At 49.2% G+C, this 18456-nt stretch overlaps 1 protein-coding gene across 4 annotated transcripts in view; it reads right to left on the bottom strand.

Annotated features, from left to right (window-relative positions):
• SACS (sacsin molecular chaperone) overlaps positions 1-18456 on the bottom strand; it is a 96279-nt gene that overhangs the window by 44215 nt on the left and 33608 nt on the right. Inside the window, exon 1 of one of the 4 annotated variants that reach the window (XM_075592247.1) lies at positions 7197-7307. The exons of the other annotated variants lie outside the window; for them this stretch is intronic. Coding sequence (XP_075448362.1) covers positions 7197-7198 — 2 coding nt within the window. The 5' untranslated portion in view covers positions 7199-7307. Of the gene's footprint in view, positions 1-7196; positions 7308-18456 lie in introns of those variants that run through there. 4 annotated transcript variants of the gene reach the window in all.

The raw sequence follows: 18456 nt of genomic DNA, 5'->3' as shown, positions 1-18456 counted from the left end.
CGCCGCCCCCCCGCCGGGCGCGCGTGTCACAGTGAAGACTGGGGACTCAGCCTTAGGCTGTGTCCAAAGACATTACAGCCGTGTGAAGACACGCGTAGGCTGAGGGAAAGCGGGTGGTTTCCCTGGCCATGGTACGCACGCCGTCCGTGAGCGTGTCTATGGGCGTGCCAGAGATGTCACGAACCGCTCACGTGACCGCCGTATCACGCGAGAATTCAGTTTTAACTGATTTCTCACACATCGCGCGCCCCCTCCTGCCTCCGCGCGCCCGCCCGCTGCATGTACGCGAACACTGCCTTAAGGCAGTCTGTTTGCTCAGCGTGCGGACGCAGCCTTAGGCCACGTCCATAGAAGGATGAGTTGTGCGGAAGCTCCGAGCTGAGCCCCTGCATCCTCAATGAGGATGTCTTTAGAGGGGGCTCACGCGATCATCCGCAGGCGTGCTGAGGAGTTGGATTTTTCAGCCGACAGCCAAACTGTTTTTCAGAGCGCTGTCGGCTGAAAACATCCAATCAGCGCGAAGCAGCGTCAAGGCGCCGTGACGTTGGTGCGTCGCGGGCGATTGGCCCAGCGACGTCACTGCCCCGCCTCCCCATCGCACACGCTGGCTCGCCTGCATGTGCATGAAATCGCACAGAATTCAGCAGGCGAGCCTCAGCGTCGGCGCGGCTCCGAACTGCTCCCCCCTCTATGGACGCAGCCTTAGGTTCTAAATGTAGAAATGTCAGTAGTATATTGCAAGCCAATTTGGGAAGAGTGATGGAATTGTATTTTTGTTTTCCATGAAGCTGAATGAGCTGGAAGATTTTATGGTTTAAGCACAGAGGTAATTTGACACCTTTGGAAGAGCAGTTTCATTAGAAACAAAAGATATGAAAGGCTAATGGAAGAGGGTCAAAGAGAGCGTAAATTAAGGAATTTTAGAATGCATGAGAAAACAAGACATTCAAGAAGTTTAGAGGTGATTGGCAAGGGAGAGAGAAGACCACTGTGTGAGAGGCAAGCAGGTTCAAGAGTGCTCCTCTTGACTTTTGCATTTCTGAAGAGGGAGGAAAATTTGTCAAGTGAGGTGCTGAAGGTGTGGGGACCAGGATGAGTAGAAGTTAATAGAAGTTGATAAGGCTAAGGCCCCGCTGCACGCGTCCGCACGGCTGTCTTGCTTGCCGGAGCGCGTGCAACTCACTGCACCGCGATCTGCGGTCTGCAGGAAACTTTTCTGAGCGGGGGCGTGGCCGAAACAGGTCGGGTGGGTGTGGCCAAAATGGGCCGGATGGGCGCGGCAATGACGTGGGGGGCGGGGCCATCACACTTTCTGTGCCAGAGGTTACCTCCCCCGCCTCCCCCCCCCCCCCCGTGCATCTGCTGCTGCCTCTCCTCCTGGGGCCGACAAGCTGTGCAGAGATAGCAGCTAAGAATGGCAGAATGCATCGCTTCCCAATAAACTACTTTTAGTTGCATTAATCAGAGTGCCACCCTGTAACATTATCCCTAATGAGGAGAGAGTCTGTCCCCGGCCTCAGACCTCCCTCCCAAGCCGCCTCCCTACCGACAGCTCCCCTCCTCATTGGCTCACTGTCGCACCACGTGATGCGGCAGCGTTGCAAAACACCAGGAGCTGGTAGCTCCGGCCGGCTAACGCGTTACAGCACGCAGTGAGCCACGTCAGAAGGAGGCAGCAGGGACAGGCAGACTAGAGCAGGGGGGCGCAAACTTTTTTCCTAGCGCCCCCCTGCCGGTGGTTCCCCTCACTCCAGCGCCCCCCCAACCCCCACTTACCCGCGCTCCGGCATCATGACGTCACGTTGCCATAGCAACATGGTCACATGACCACGCAGCATCATTTTGCCGCCGGGTTGCCATGACGACACAGGAAAGAAGCCGCCGGAGCCAAGGTAAGTGAGGTCCTGCAGCTCCCCCAGCACTTAATTTAAGTGCCTTCGGGAAGCGCGCGGGGGCTCTGTAAACCCCGCGCCCCCCCCCCCGTTGGCAGTCTCGCGCCCCCCCTGGGGGTCGCGCCCCCCAGTTTGCGCACCGCTGGACTAGAGGCAAGTTGCTGGTGGCTCGCGCGCGCCCCCGAGCACAGCGGGTCCTCAGCCTAATGTAGCAGAGTCCCCCTCCTTACCTCTGGTGAGGGGAAACTGATCGGGAGTGTGGGGGCGGCCATGTTTGCAAGGCGCGCATGCGCAGTATGGGGAGTGCGGCAGTCATCTTGGAATGGCTCTGCATATACAGCAGCGGGACTACATGTCCCAGAATCCTCAGGGGGAGGGACAGCCACATGGACTGTCCCAACCAATGGGATTCTGGCGGTGAGGACAGGATATCCTCCGCGTGCGGAGAGCACGCAGGTCAGTCCTGAAGGAGGAGCGAAGGAAGAAGGTAGTGCCCAGGGAGCAGTGCTTCATGGACTAGGCCCAGACCTTGTCCCTAAGGCCCTGAGCCAATCTAAGTTCTGTGCTATAGGGAAGGCCTCAGATAAGGACACTTCCCCTTTAGTACTAGTGCTACGCTGGTGAACGGATGGCCACACAGCACTCTGCGGCCTGGGATAAGGCCATAGTATTCCAGGACACTTGGGTGAGACACTCCAGCTGGAGCTCACCCCACGAGGATCGGGACCCTTAGGAGGGGAATTGTTGTCAGAGGCCCCGCTGCGTGGGACCTACTCCAGCGCACCTCTACACGCAGCACCTGGGTACTGGACTACCCAGTCAGGTACCCAACGTGCACCAACATTCACAGGGGGTAGCGCTACCTCACACTTGGGTGGGATTGCTGAAACGGACACCAGGGGTTGTTGGTGCCACCGCACCCTCAGTACTTTGGGGGCACCACTCAGTGTTTGGGGTCACAGCCTAGTAGTGTGTTATATATTGTGTACAGTAAAGCTCAGTTATACAGGCATACCCCGGTTTAAGGACACTCGTTGGCAAACGGCAGCTTGCGCATGTGCCTGTCAGCACGTCCTGAACAGCAATACCTGCTCCCTACCTGTACCGAAGCTGTGTGCAAGCGGGAGAATATAGAGCCTGTTACAAATGCGTTATTTACATCAGTTATGCACGTATAGGACGATTGCAGTACAGTACATGCATCAATAAGTGGAAAAAAGATAGTGCTTCACTTTAAGTACATTTTCGCTTTACATACATGCTCTGGACCCATTGCGTACGTTAGTGCAGGGTATATATGTATATATTGAGTGGTGTGTTGTTTACGACTGTTGTATTAGTTCCTGTGAGGGGTTATCCCGCCAACGCTGGGATCCCTCATAGGTGGAGGCGCTGCACGCACAGAGATAGAGCTCACCCCAGGCTCCCAGAAGCGGAGGCTTAGGCCTCCTGTGAGCAAACAGGTACAGCAGCACGCATAGTTGCCCGCGTATTTCCTTTAGGCATAGGGAAAGGGGGCTACAATAAAATGTGAGGATGACAATCAAGAGGACATGTGGTTGATGGAGGAAAGTGAGATACTTCCTATAACAAATAAGGAGTCATAGGTGGAGGACATTCAATATGAAAGTTTTGTGTTTATATGTTTTACATATTCCATTTCTAGTACCACGTTATACCCAATATTAAAAAAAGAGAATTATAATCTCTGCTGCTGTGATATAGAGGGAACTGTAAAGGTTTTAGCCCTGTGTCACTGATGTTTAGTATTCTGACTGATCTGTAGCACAGGGACCGTGGGACCAGACATACAATAAAGAAGATTAATAAAAGGAAGAGCGCATGTTGCACAAGTAATTTCAGATATCCATCACTGCTGATGCTTTGGCATTGCAACAGTAGCAACACTTAGGCTAAGGCCCCGCTCCCTCAGTCAGCGCGCCCGCACTGCAGACAGGCGGGGCGCTGACATACACAGACCGTGATATGCGGTCTGTAGGGAGCGGGAGCCGGGGCTGGAGTGGGAGGGGGGGGCGTGGTTTAAGCGGAGGGACCGCTACCCCCCCCTCCTCCTCGGGCTCGGGAGATGCTGCGGGCTCACACGCTGACACTCATGCACACATACACACACTCATGCACTCATACACACACACACACACACGGAGGCAAGCACTCGCGCACGCAGGCACACACATACACACACACAGACAGACAGGCACTCAGACACACACAGACAGGCACTCACGCTGCTTTCCCTCCACACGCCTCCCCGCTCCCCGAAGCCTCCCCTCCTCCCGAAGCCTCCCCTCCTCATTGGCTCACAGCCACACCTTGTGACGCGTCGACGCTAGGGATTACAATTCTCTTGTATCCCCTGGCGGCTGACGCGTCACAGCGTGTAGTGAGATGTATGGAGAAAGGGGGGGGGGGGATCCTCCGGCGCTGTGCTTCACTCAAATTTCCAGGACACATGCAATGTAAAACAAACAAGGGACCGCGATCAGGAAGGGTTAAATCACAGTAGGGTGCTATGGGTGAATTTGCAATAGACACACTTACATTTAACCACTAGATTCCCTCTTCTGTACAGTATATCTTGTTAATATAACCTCAGGAAAAGGGAGAGAAGAGAAAACATAGTATAACACTGTTTATTGAACAAAATTGATTAAAAATATAGATTTCCAACTCACAAGCGACCATTAAAAAATGGCATTGAGTGCAGAAGTTTCAGTCTCTGCCAGACTTCCTCCCAGATGGTTAGGTGTCCGCGCGGAGTCTGTCCCAGTCGATAAGATGGTGGTGCAGGAATATGGATGAAAATCGGGTGGTTCGCCCAGACTTGTGCACAGCCTGTTCTTCCTCCCGTCAATCAGCCTCCCTGCAGTTCTTTCCACGTCCCGCGCATGCGCATGCGCAAGCTTCCTCAGTGACGCCGAAACGCTCAGTTTTAGCGAAACGCGTCTGACGGTCTTTTGGTCCTCACGAGCCACCGTACAGAGAAGCAGAATCCCATTCTGATACACACTACCACTGGGGCGCATGCGCATGCGCGGGACGTGGAAAGAACTGCAGGGAGGCTGATTGACGGGAGGAAGAACAGGCTGTGCACAAGTCTGGGCGAACCACCCGATTTTCATCCATATTCCTGCACCACCATCTTATCGACTGGGACAGACTCCGCGCGGACACCTAACCATCTGGGAGGAAGTCTGGCAGAGACTGAAACTTCTGCACTCAATGCCATTTTTTAATGGTCGCTTGTGAGTTGGAAATCTATATTTTTAATCAATTTTGTTCAATAAACAGTGTTATACTATGTTTTCTCTTCTCTCCCTTTTCCTGAGGTTATATTAACAAGATATACTGTACAGAAGAGGGAATCTAGTGGTTAAATGTAAGTGTGTCTATTGCAAATTCACCCATAGCACCCTACTGTGATTTAACCCTTCCTGATCGCGGTCCCTTGTTTGTTTTACATTGCATGTGTCCTGGAAATTTGAGTGAAGCACAGCGCCGGAGGATCCCCCCCCCTTTCTCCATTCAGTGACCAATACAGAGGTTGGAGAATCACCTCTGAACGAGACTGGCAGCAGGACTACACTCTATGAGGGACTGAAAAATCAAACCCATTTTTATACGGTTGGCGCAGTTATTTTATTTCTTTTTAAGTGTAGTGAGCTGTGCAGCCAGGGGGGACCGGCTCGGGAGGATTCCCCTGCTGGTGGGGAAAGCCTGTGCAGCCGCCCGCACCGCCGGGCGCAGCGGGTCCCAGCCCTAAGGCTGCGATCCCAGTGCGTTCTACAGCGCACACCGAACACAAGCACTGCCCCCCAATCAGTCCGGTCCCAGTCCCTACCTCAGCGCTCTACGACGAGTTCTCTCAAATCCAAATATTATTTTTTTGTAACTCGCGCCGGCGGTGTGGCCACGCCCCCGCCGGCGGTTCCGCCTATGAGGGCGAACCAGCCGTGTGAGGTCATGCCCACGCCCCTGCAAAACCCCCACCACACCCCCTCCCGTCGCAATCTCTCCCAAGACCGCGATCTGCGGTGAAGCGCAGTGCACGCGCCGCCCCCCCACCGGGCGCGCGTGCTACAGTGCTGACTGGGACCGTAGCCTTAGGCCATGACCTAAACGTCACATGGGAACAAGAGTCATGTGATGCTCTCAATTGTGACCAGTCCTGTATTGTACATCCAATATTGTTTAAATCCACTGTGGGTTGATCTGTATAACGATAGAGTGCCCCCAATAAAGTTGATTCACAACTGGTGGGACAGACGTTTACCTGTCCGTTCCCTGTGTGTATTTTCAGCATGCAATAAACATGACAATATTTTTTCACTTTTGGAGTGGCCTGGCTATTTCTCTTTCCTGATTGATACTCTCAGGACTCTCTGGCAGTGCGCTATCAACGCTCTCTACTCTTCATGACCTCACGCGGCTGGTTCGCCCTCATTGGGTGAACCGCCGGCAGGGGCGTGGCCACACCTCCATCGCAAGTTCTAAACTCAATTTCAGTGAGTTTTAAAAACCTGGCAGTACGGCGCTGCTGCACCTTCAGCGGGAAGGTGCGTACTGGGCCCAACCGCAGTCACTGGGACCGCAGCCTTAGGCCTCGTCCAAGGTGGCGCTGAGCGGGCTGGCACGCTCAATCTGGCCACACACATTGCCGCAATGTGTTTCATGTGAGCAAACGCCTGCGTCGTCGGCGCTCAGAGCAAGCAAATTTGAATTTGCCGCTCGCAAGCGCTTCGCCCAATGAGGGCGAACCGGCTCCGTGACGTCTTGGCCGCGCCCCCAGGCGAGCGCACGCCTAGCCGCCCACAAATCGCCCAGCCGAGTTCCCTGCCTGGCCGCAGGCCGAGACCGTGATGTTATCAGTCCCTAACTTGTAGACTCGCTGTACGATATTAGAAGAGAGGACTGTATGTATGTATGTATGCATGTATGAGCGTGTCTGTAGTGCTTTGAGTAAAAACAGCCTCTTATCAAAGAACAGATGGGTAGAAGTATCTAATAACTGTGGCAGCTGCACATGCACTGGGCCTCTGATCACCAGGACATCTGCACACGCCATGTGCCTGTGATCTGTGATTCAGTTGGATGGATGCTCACATAGCGGGGAGGTCTGGTAATGACTGCAGGTGACCTGATGTTGCAGCTACTGCCGCATCACCCCGCACACCCTCCCTCTATTCCTCTCTGCGGCTCCTCCCCACCCAGCGCAATTCCTTCGCAGTCACCGTCTCCCTGAAGAACACCCCAGTGTCTCCCCCGCCGCGCCTGATATATACTCACATCCCCCCTCTTTTCCTGCGGGTTGCTGCCGCTCCGGGTCTGCCGGCTCCAGCAGGAAATCAGCCGCGCGCTGCAGGAATTGACGTGTCCGCGCGCGAGACCCGCCCCCCGTGACAGACAAGGGACCCGCTGAGCGCGCGCGCGACTTCCAAAAACCGTTACACCCCCCCTGCCTGACCCGCTCTCCCGCCCCCTGTGTGCCCGTTACTCCGTACGACACGTGTGGCGAGTGCTCTGTCACTGTACAGCAGTTGTGTAGCTGGCTGGGTAACTGGTTGTTTCAGTGCCACTGGTTAAAATAATATGTGCAGTTTCTTTTTTTCCGCCTGCAGAGCTGGGTCTTTGCCAGGACCAACAGGGACGCAGAATGTCCCCATTACAGCTTATATAGCGTGTATTCGGTAATTGTTGAGAAAACAACATTTTGTGGCTATATTATGTAGGATGGATGGGGGGGAGGGAGAGAGGATGGAGGGGGGGAGGGAGAGAGGATGGAGGGGGGGGAGGGAGAGAGGATGGGGGGGAGGGAGAGAGGATGGGGGGGGAGGGAGAGAGGATGGGGGGGGAGGGAGAGAGGATGGGGGGGGGGGAGGGAGAGAGGATGGGGGGGGAGGGAGAGAGGATGGGGGGGGGGGAGGGAGAGAGGATGGGAGGGGGGGAGAGAGGATGGGGGGGGGGGGAGAGAGGATGGGGGGGGGGGAGAGAGGATGGGGGGGGGGGAGAGAGGATGGGGGGGGGGGAGAGAGGATGGGGGGAGGGAGAGAGGAGGGGGGGGAGGGAGAGAGGATGGGGGGGGGAGGGAGAGAGGATGGTGTGGAGGGAGAGAGGATGGGGGGGGAGGGAGAAAAAAGCAACCTAAAAGGGGGGGCAGAAATATTTTTTAATGTGTCCAGGGTTTAATCTTGTCACCCTAGCTATATACGAATAAAAAATATATATATATATAATGCAGTCATTCTGGCCTAAATGAGTCAATATTAACAAGGTGGTGATTGTTACCACAGTAATCCAGCCACAATACTCTGTCAGGACTGTTGTTAAATGTGTGGATGAATAGTCAGCCTTGCAATGTAACACTCACTGATGATGCATAACAGGCCTGTAAACCACTTCTTTACCCTGCGTTTCACTGCATGTATAGGGCGCTGCCTGGCAGCAATGATTCATGTCTTTAGAAATTGCAGAAGTGGAATTACCACCAGTCCGGCTAATTAACAATTGAGCATCTCCAAGTGACCAGCCTTTTGACAGTCCCATATGCTCACCCTGATCATGTACAAACCAATGTTTTTATTGTTTGTAATGGTTTATTGTGCAGCACCACCATGCTTACTTTAAACTGATCGAAAAGGCTGCAGGCTTTAGATGCATTTTCTTTCATTAATTGTAAGGGACTCCTCCAGGGTCCACCTCGAATGTCTAGGGGGAACATCAGTGGTCCAAGGCATTCAGTTTGAGAATCCTAGAGCCCTATATAAAGCATATTACAAAGTAATAGTGCTATACCTGATTTCAGCAGACCCTACTTCTGTTAAAAAAAACCAGACAATTGGGCCATTTTTTAAAAAATTTAATGTTGCATTTGTGTTGTAAAAAAAATATACATTTAAAAGCTATTTTTAGATCTAATAAAATCCTCGTAAAAATTTTTAAAAGAGGGGGAGGCAGCTTCAGTTTTAATACCTTTGACTGACGCTAGTGTTTAGTAGTAGGATTCTGTAAACAGGATATGTATAGTACAAAGGAAGGAGTCAGCAACACGACACAAAGAAAGCAAGACCAAGTCAGCTGCTTATTTTGCAGGGAGGTGACAACAGTATAAAATACAGTAGTTGTTGCCGCCAGCCAGCCACCATCATCTCCACTCCATACAGATGCTGATTTAAACTATAAGCCATCCTAAGTACTTTCCTTATTTAAAAGTTGGTTGGTAAGAGTTAGGCCTGGGACCCGCTGCGCCCGGCGGCGCAGGCAGCTGCACGAGCTTTCCCCACCAGCAGGGGAATCCTCCCGAGCCGGTCCCCCCTCAGGGCACAGCTCACTACACGCTGTGACGCGTCAGCCGCTAGGGGATTCAAGAGAATTGTAATTCCTAGCGTCGACGCGTCACGTGGTATGGCTGTGAGCCAATGAGGAGGGGAGACTTCGGGAGGAGGGGAGGCTTCGGGGAGCGGGGAGGAGAGTGTGGAGGGAAAGCAGCATGAGTGCCTGTCTGTGTGTGTGTGTGTGTGTATGAGTGTGTGTGTGGCTGTGTGTGTGTGTATGAGTTAGTCTCCTGCTGCAGCCGGATACAGTGTCCCTCTCCCAGTGCTGTCTGTACAAGCCCAGCCGATCACACACCTAGGGCAGCCCGCAGCAGCTCCCTGCTGCAGCCCGAGCCCGTGGAGGGGGGGAGGGGTAGCGGGTCCCTCCGCTTAAACCACGCCCCCCTCCCCCCCACTCCAGCCCCGGCTCCCGCTCCCTACAGACTGCATGTCGCGGTCTGTGTCTGTCAGCGCCCCGCCTGTCTGCAGTGCTGGCACGCTGACGGAGGGAGCAGGGCCTTAGCCTTAGTCTCTTAGGCCTCGGGCATGGTCAGCGCTTATGCGCTGACCCGTGCTGAGGCGCGCTGCTGCTCGGCAGTGACCCCCTGCAGCCGCAATGAGAGCAGCTTTAGCAGGGGCTCGCTTCCGGAAGCGTAAGTCTTAGAAATTTTTTTAATTCAAGCGCTCAATGGAGCGCAGGGCCGGTCACGTGAGCGGTTCGCTCAATGAGGGCGAACTAGCTTCGTGACGTCACAGGGCCCCCCCCGACACGCCCCCGGACGGCACGCGGTCTAAGGCCAGGGAAAGCACCCGCTTTCCCTCAGCCTCAGCACGCCTCCGCCCGGCACAATTCACCATGGACGCAGCCTTAGTCAGGTCTTCACTGCAGCCCCACCCCACAAAATACAGTCTCACTTATATATAGTCTCATTGATCCGAGACATCAATAGAGGTAAACAAATTTATATCAGATGTAGCCAAGACTGGGTTCTGGCTACCAGTGTGTTCCCCCCCTTCCTGGCAGTAAGCTCTGGTAAAAACTGGCCTGCCAGGAGTTATCATGAGTTTTCCCCACTCCCAGTAGCTTATTGATTGTCAGGGAGGCAGTGGAACTAGGCCTGTGTTTGTCCAATCAGGGACTCAGACCTGGTACCTACTTCCCTTGTACTTAAGGAGCTGCACTGCTAAATTAAGTCAGTGCCTCTACCTCCTTCTGAGAGGCTGGTCTACCCTAACAACTGTGCAGGGCTCTGTCAAGTTTGTACTCCCTCCCCTAGGGGAGAGGAGGGGGAGACTATACCCTTCACTCCACCAGAGAGTAAGGGAAGAGCATGGACTGCTTCAGGTGCCCTTGACCTGGAGTGGAGGTTCAGGGTACATCCTGAGGGTGAAGCCCCAGGAAGTGAAGTATGCTGTGTATGCTGTTCCATCTGCAGGTGTACAAGTGTAAAGTGATCCTGTTCAAAGATATCTTCCTGCCTGAGACTACAATCTATCAGGGGCAGGGGCAGTAAGTTCTCCTGCAGGGATTGTCCCCAAATCCCTGGTGCCCTACAAAAGATGGATGCGCTGTCACCGTGAGAGAGAATCAGCTACTATCCCAGAAGCCTGTCCTGTTCTCCTCCACACCAACGCGGGAGACTCAGATCTACTATGAGCCAGCAGGTATGCACCACACCACCCCGTGTAATGGCGGAATCTCCCAGAGAGGGGAGGAAACACCGTTACACAGACGTTTTGACATTAAAATGTAATTTTTACGGTCCAGATAAACACACACGTAACAAAACTTTCACAACTACTGTAAAGAGCTGGGGGGCAGGAAAATCAACTTTACTTATTCATTGTGGACATTAGGCCTTGCCCCCGCTGCCTGCTACAGCGTCCGCTGTGGCGGACGCTGCGCTCATGAGAGCCCTCCCTGCAATGGCGCCGGGCCTGCTGCGAGGGGGGGCCGCAGCGCTCGCGCGAGAGCTACTCCTGCTCTCAATAGAATTGAGAGCAGGAACTCGCGTCGAGCGGCTAGGCACGCCCCCCGGCGGTTCAGCCAATGAGGGCGAACCTGTCGGGTGACGTCATGGCCGCGCCCCTGTCACTCCTCCGCCACGCCCCCCCCCCCGGTCTCTGCTCCTGCAGTGAGCTGCAGACCGGGGAATCGCTGGAACGCGCAGCCAAAAGCGCGGCCGCGCATTACAGCGCCGTGACCGGGGCCTTAGCCTTACTCCTTACTACAGTACCTTAGAACTGGAGTTTGAAGGAGATGTGGATGTGGACCAGGACTGCAACAAGAAAACATTGTGGACTGAGACTTAACAACATACATTCTAAGATGGAAATGGTTCTCTAAGGAAGTTCCACTGAGAAGGGAAGACTTTAATACAATTAAAAGTAGAAACATTTTCCCTGGCAAAATATCATTGTGTCTTTGATAAGAGATACAGTAATTGTAATTTACAAAAAAAACAGTGTAGGCGGTTTTGTTCATCGCCCTCCCAGGTGTTGTGCAGAGAAAGGGATGAAACGCGTCAGAGTTCGCTCTGTAGCACCTTTTTAGTGTATATGCACTTTAATAAACTACCCTTTTATTGATTTATTCTGCGTGTGGACTTGGATTTCCTTAACCCGGACGGCAGCAGTGCACCGCCTACTTGTTCTATTTTTTTTTTACTTTCCCGGCTTGGAGCACGCTACACGTCACTTCCGGTTTGGAGTATCCTGACGTCATCGGCTGATGGTGGATGCCGAACGCTGAACGCCGAGAGCGGAGAGCGGTCAGAAACATACTTCGTGTCAAGACAGTGAGTTATTTGCCCTTCTTTATATCCCTAGTTACCTCTGCAGTGGGGTCCTTAGTCTAGTGTGGCACAAGGAAGTGAGAGGCAGTGGCGGAGGGTGGCGGCACACTCAGCCGGTTTGTCTCTGTTCAGGGGACGCGGCGGTAGTGTTACCACTGTGCCTCCTTACCACAACACGGCCCCTACCCATGTGAAGCCACCATCACTTGATCAAGTGGGATGATTATAACATTATACAATATATATACCACACTGGGACTCTGACGGAAGTTGACTTTATTTATATATATATTATCAGATTACTCTGGATGATTGTTATTGCTGGTATACAATTTGGAGCATCAGTGTTTCCTGTGAAGTGATTCTGGGATTTTCTTTGTTTTGTTGTGCAGAGATGTTGCAAAGAACTGGGAGATGCTGACTTCTATTGTTTGTGTGTCAGTGGCTCAGATCAGCGGAATGCAACATGCTGTTCAGGATAACATTTGATAACATTTTAATAGTCTGTAAGAAAAGTCACATTTTAATAAAGCAAACAAAACACTACCAAGGTCAGCTTGTACTACTACTGTATTCAAAGTGGCAAATTTAACTTTCCTTATTTAACGAAAATATTTGGTTGTGAGATTATGTTTTATTTATTTATATCTTTTGGAGAAATAGTTATGTGACTGACATTCTTCATGTAATGGGCACTATTATGTGTTTCTGAAGAGCTATTTTTAAACAATCCTTACAACTATTTTTGGGTTCATTGCTTCATCGTTCTTTCCTTAATAAAATTTGATCCCTTCCCGACAATAGTTTTATGTATTTATGTATTCTGTTCTATTTGTGTTTTGTTGTATATCTATATACAGTATCTATTTGTTTGCAAAGGTTGCTAAATTGTGTTGTGTAAGGAATTGCACTATTAAATAATTGTATTTTTAAAGTATATACATATGAGTAATGTTACTTCTGGATTCCATATCCATAATGAAGGTGGAGCTCCACCAAAACCATTCAGATACACCAATTAGAGAGGAAATCCAAGGTTTGGAAGCGGTGCACAGCTGCAAAAACGGGGCCAGCACCAATGCTGATGAGGTAAAAAATTAATTATTGAGCAACATAGTAAAGGGGAAAGAGACACACTCTGACGCGTTTCAGGCAAACGCCCTTTTTCAAAGAGTAAATTCGCGTCTGATAAAACTCTCTGTCTTATAGAGAATCCCCCGCCTCCAAACGCCGATGTCACAGTGTAAAAACATATGGAGTAATCTTATTGGCGGAGCCCTCTTCCAATCCACTGTCTAGAATGGAAGGTGCGTCTCGTGTGGACGGGGGATACTATACAGACTTATAGAGAGCAGATATAATACAATTACAAACAACGTTGAGACAAGAAGACATAAAGTAGATACAATAACATTAAATACAAAACAAAGTAATATAAACTAGCAAATTTGGTTCCCTATATAGGTCAAGGACATAAAGAAAATAGATGACTGGCTGGAATTATATACAAAGACCGATTAATTTTAAGTAATCATAATATATATATATATATATTGTGACAAACGCCCCTCTTTTGTAGTGCTGACGTCTGTCTGGGTTCTTCCCGACACAGTCTTCTAGGGTTAATTATACAACAAACAGGATCATGCAAAGTATTATGCTGCTTAACTCAGGCTTCTGCCTGCTTTATTTTCATCCAAGTAAGGTACTGCAGCTTTAACATGTGAAGGTTAGAGGTACTCAGATACTTTCATTCAGCAGTTCACATATTTCAGTGTTACAATATTTCCCACACTGTTATTTCAAGAAATAAAACCAAAATCATATAAGCAAAATCCTATCCCTTTCAGGGATCTAACTACACATCAGAATCAGTCTCTCTAACAGCTGCTGGCCAACTAAACTGGTTCCCCAGCTTAAAACAATGCTCTCTCATTTAGGGTCACAAGATACAGCACAGTCTTTTAGCAACAGCAGTAACAATTTGTTTTGTCTTATCTGCTTGTGGTGTCCAGGCAAATCCTCTGGTACTGTGATACGTGGAGGAGCCGTCAACCCCGACACTGGAAACAGGGGAGCAGCGATACCCCCAGCCTCCAGGCTCTAAGGAGAGAGAATGAAATGCAAAACCTCTCTGATCTAAGTACCTGTGCATGTGATTAGAAGAGCAGGTGAGGGAGAACTAGAGCCATTGTAATCTGTGGTCTGGATTTTCCATCCAGCTGCCTGAGTTAATGGGAAGATGTGGAACGGATCATTTTTAGCTATTCCTGCACTTTCTGCTCTAAAATGGGGCAGAAAGCTGCCTAACATCTTTGGACTATGTCACAATATATATATTAAAAAATCACCAATTAGGAGTATTTTTTATCATAAATAATGTGTATTTGTAAGGTAGTTTTGATCAAAATGCAGTTTTTTTCCGTTAAAATTACATTGCAGTTGAATATATTTGAAACCGGAATAGCACGCTCAGCATTATCTGGAAAAACACTAATGCAGTTTATTTTTTAATGTGATTTGCACAATATATATATATATATATATATATATTTATATATATATATATAAATATAAATGTGACTACATTGATTTGAGTAAGAATATTAGCGAGTCCATTAGGGTGATTTGCACTCGAAAACGGGAACAATTGGAGAGGTGCAAGGTAAAGCAGGGAAGTATAAGTAAATGAATGATTAGCACTGCTCAAATAGCCAAATATGTATTTTAAGTCATCTACGTTTCAAAACGTAGATGACTTTAAACAAATGTTTGGATATTGGAGCAGTAGAGAGATATAATCTCAATAGCAGGGCACTCTCCAAATAGCACAGTTACAGTAATGTAAGTTTGGGTGCATACCGTCTAAAAAGTAGTACACAAATCAAAGAACAGGCACTCCAATCTGCAGCAAAGGTTAATTAATTAGTTCCATGTTTCGGTCCATACATGGGCCTTTCTCAGGAGCAACTGTGTGTGTGTGCGCGTGTGTCTGTATAAAGAGTTATCTTTCCAGCTGCTTCTGAAATTAGAGGGTCGCCTTATTTTCAAGGTCGCCCTATAAAATCGGGCAAATACGGTACTACAGGATTGAAGCAGACAGTTTAAGGACAACATTCTCTCCTGCACAACAATTACTCTGTAAACAATGCAATATGTAAATTGTGAAATAGCACTCAAGACAATACTGGCCTCAATCCTATACTGCTGTACATGTGGCAGAAATTCAGGCAGTACCTAAATGGGGGGGTCAAAAATTGATGATCTCCACCGATTATCTAAAACCTGAGACAGTTGGATTGACCCTACTCAAAAATAGCCCTAGTGCTAACCAGTATAAATATAGCACTAACACTGCTAGACAGATGCAAAGAACCTACCAAATAAAATAAAAATAAAAATACTCAAGGCATGATGCCAGATATGAAGGAGACGCTCAAATAAACATTCACTGGTAGAGTCCAGTACATGGATCCAAACGGATGGAGATCGTTCAGATTGGTACACCAAGGGTGAGTAAATTGCAGGCGTGCATAATGGAAAATGGAGAGAACCAAGAGGATGTAGACAAGAACCAGCCCAACGGGCATTTTGCCATGCGAGCGCCCGGAATTTTGTTCGTGTCCACAGGCATTTAAAGAAAGCTAAAGTGATTTTTCAGTTCTACTTGAAATTTTCTGCTGTTATTTCTGAGGCTATTGATGTTGATTGTTTTTATCTTCTTTTCAATCAGTTTTCTTCTTTCCATCTTTGTATTCAGATTCAGTAATTTGCAGTGAACCAATCAGTGATCACTCCATCTGTAAAAAACGGTTAAGGAGTGTGCAGTCTTCAATCACGTGTTTCTTGTTAGCTAGGATATAGTAAATGTCATTCTTTATTCTATTCATTGCATGTCCATTTTCTATTTGGATTCTTCTTGAAGAATGAATTCATGATGTACAAGTTTTCATATTCTGTAAATTCTACCAATCTTTCACCAAGTACATTCATGTTACCGTACCAATTGATGCTTTTTCTTTCTGCTGGAAACCAATGTTTGCATGGAAATCTCCCATAACAATCTTGGTGACAATTTTTCATTATTGTCAAGTTGGTTGATTTCATGGTAGAAGTCTTCAACTTCATTATCTGTGTGACTTGATGTTGGGGCATATACTTGGTTTATTTGAAGCCTGTATCTTTTTGTCAACTGAATAACGCTTTCATACGCCACTGATACTTCTATTCTTTGTACCTCAGTAATATAATAGGTGTCTGCTTTTGAGCACAATGAGGCCGACATCGTTTCTTATTTCATTAAAGCCAACTGTATCCCATTTAATCTTTTCAAGTTCATCTTCCAGTGCTGCTTTCCTAGAGAGAGTCCAGTCATTATCATCTCTTGCCCTTGACGATCCAATCCACTGCTGGATTAAGGCCTGTCCAATGACCTTCCAGGTACTGTGGTTGCAACAGGGCTGATATTCTGCCTTTGAGCAGTCAATGTGCGCAGGTGATAGTGTCAATCACCTCCGGGCATCTGAAAGTGGTGATCAAAGCATGCTTGAGCGGCCGTGTGTGTGAAGGAGCCATCGGGCCACAGTACAGGCAGCAGGAGCCACCTCACTCCTTTTCAGCCCTACTGACTTCCTAACCCCCCTCCTAGGCCACTGGGTAACGGTCACAGGGAAGAGGTGCTGTGAGAACCAGCAACATGTGTTGCGAGGAGGTGCTGGCTATGTCCCGCGTGACTTTTGAGAATGCGGGAGGAGAGAGGCCGGAGCACAAGATCTGCAGTATTATCAAATGATGCGCAGTCCCAAATGACAATCCTACTTGTGTGGTGAGAGAGAGGGGGGAAGTTAGCAAAGGAGAGAGAGAGAAAAGTAAGAGAGGGGGATTGGCAGAGCGAAAGAGGGATGGCGAGGGAGAGAGGGACGGGAGGAGTGGTAGAAAAAGGTGGTAGGGGGAGAAAAGAATGGAAAGGGAGGATGGGGTGGAAGAAGAGGGATGGAGCAATGTGGGGAGAAGGTGAGGAGGAAGTAAGAGAAAGGGGAGTGAGAGAAAGGGGGATTAGGAGAGGGAGAAGGGGGTAAGAGAGAGACACACAGGTGAAGTAAGCAAGAAGTGGGAATGAGTGAGAGAGGGAGGGGTGTGTGTGTGTGTGTGTGTGAGAATTGGCTAATACGCTCAAAATTAAAAGGCCGCTCTATATTGATCACATGTATCCTTATGTTGATAATCAACATGACATGCTTGATACTGATGCTGATAATGAATATGCCATGTTGTTTAATTATGCTGAAAATGAACATGCCACCCTGTAAAATTATGCCGAGTATCTGTACCCCATTAATGAACAAGCTGCACTATGCAGATGCAGCCACCAGTATCCACCCACTTGCCTGGGAAAATAGTGGGGCAATCTCACAGTAAATGCTGTAACATTTCTGTGAGATTCTGCAGCCAGACTAATGGCCCATCGTATTAACACAGCGGAGGTTCTTGCAGTCCTCTTCAGTTTGAATGGGACCTTCAGGGACCCCCACCGTGTTAATCAGATGAGCCATTAGTCTGGCTGCAGAAATCTCACAGAAATGTTGCAGTTTACTGGGAGATTGCCCCAGATTTTCCAAGGCAGGTGGTCGGATACTGGTTGCTGTATCTGTATCATGATGCGGTAATATTGAACATGCTGCGGTTTCAGGTCTCTCACAATGCACTATGCACACAAGTATATCCCTGGGGCGGCACCAAAAGCTTTGAAATTTTAATATCATCCCTGGGTGATCCCTCTTCTCCATTTGCTACAAACAAATTCTGGTTTCAACCTGCTATTTTATGTTTGGTCATCATGCTGCGGCCAGGTTATTAACTAACCAGGCCACATGACACCTGTTCTCCATTCTCTGCACTGGCTGCCTGTAAAATAGCACATTTATTTCAAAAGTGGCGTGTTGACAATCATAGCAATAAATAACCAGGGTCGCAGATATCTGAAAGAGCTTATAGTTCACTGCACTCCCATCCGCTCACTTCGATCTGCAGATGAAAGACTCCTAACAGTTCCCAGAATCTCCTTAACTTCCATTGGGCCCCAAGCTTTTAGACAAACTGCTCCCACTCTCTGTAACAGTTTGCCTTGTATAGTTCAAGATGTCCCCTCTGGAAATCAATAAAAACAGGCTCAAGAGAAGAAATGGGCGAAAAAGTAAAAATCAATTTCTCGGAATTTCCAGAGCTTTCCATGCAAAATCGTTCTTCCGTGCAAAATCCGTTTGTGGATTTTTCCAGTTTCAATCCGTGCAGATGAAAAACCACCATTAGATACATTCGGCTGGAGGATCTTACCAATCAGATGCGCGCATTCCACAATTCTCTTAAAATCCACCAGCGGATGGCGGAATGTCAGCGCGCCGGGCCTTTCTCTCATGCCATTGCGCGCCGGAAACTGAGCCC

Source organism: Ascaphus truei, chromosome 3, assembly GCF_040206685.1.
Source record: "Ascaphus truei isolate aAscTru1 chromosome 3, aAscTru1.hap1, whole genome shotgun sequence".
NCBI classification, from domain to species: domain Eukaryota; kingdom Metazoa; phylum Chordata; class Amphibia; order Anura; family Ascaphidae; genus Ascaphus; species Ascaphus truei.
This window is presented reverse-complemented; position numbering and strand designations above follow the sequence as displayed.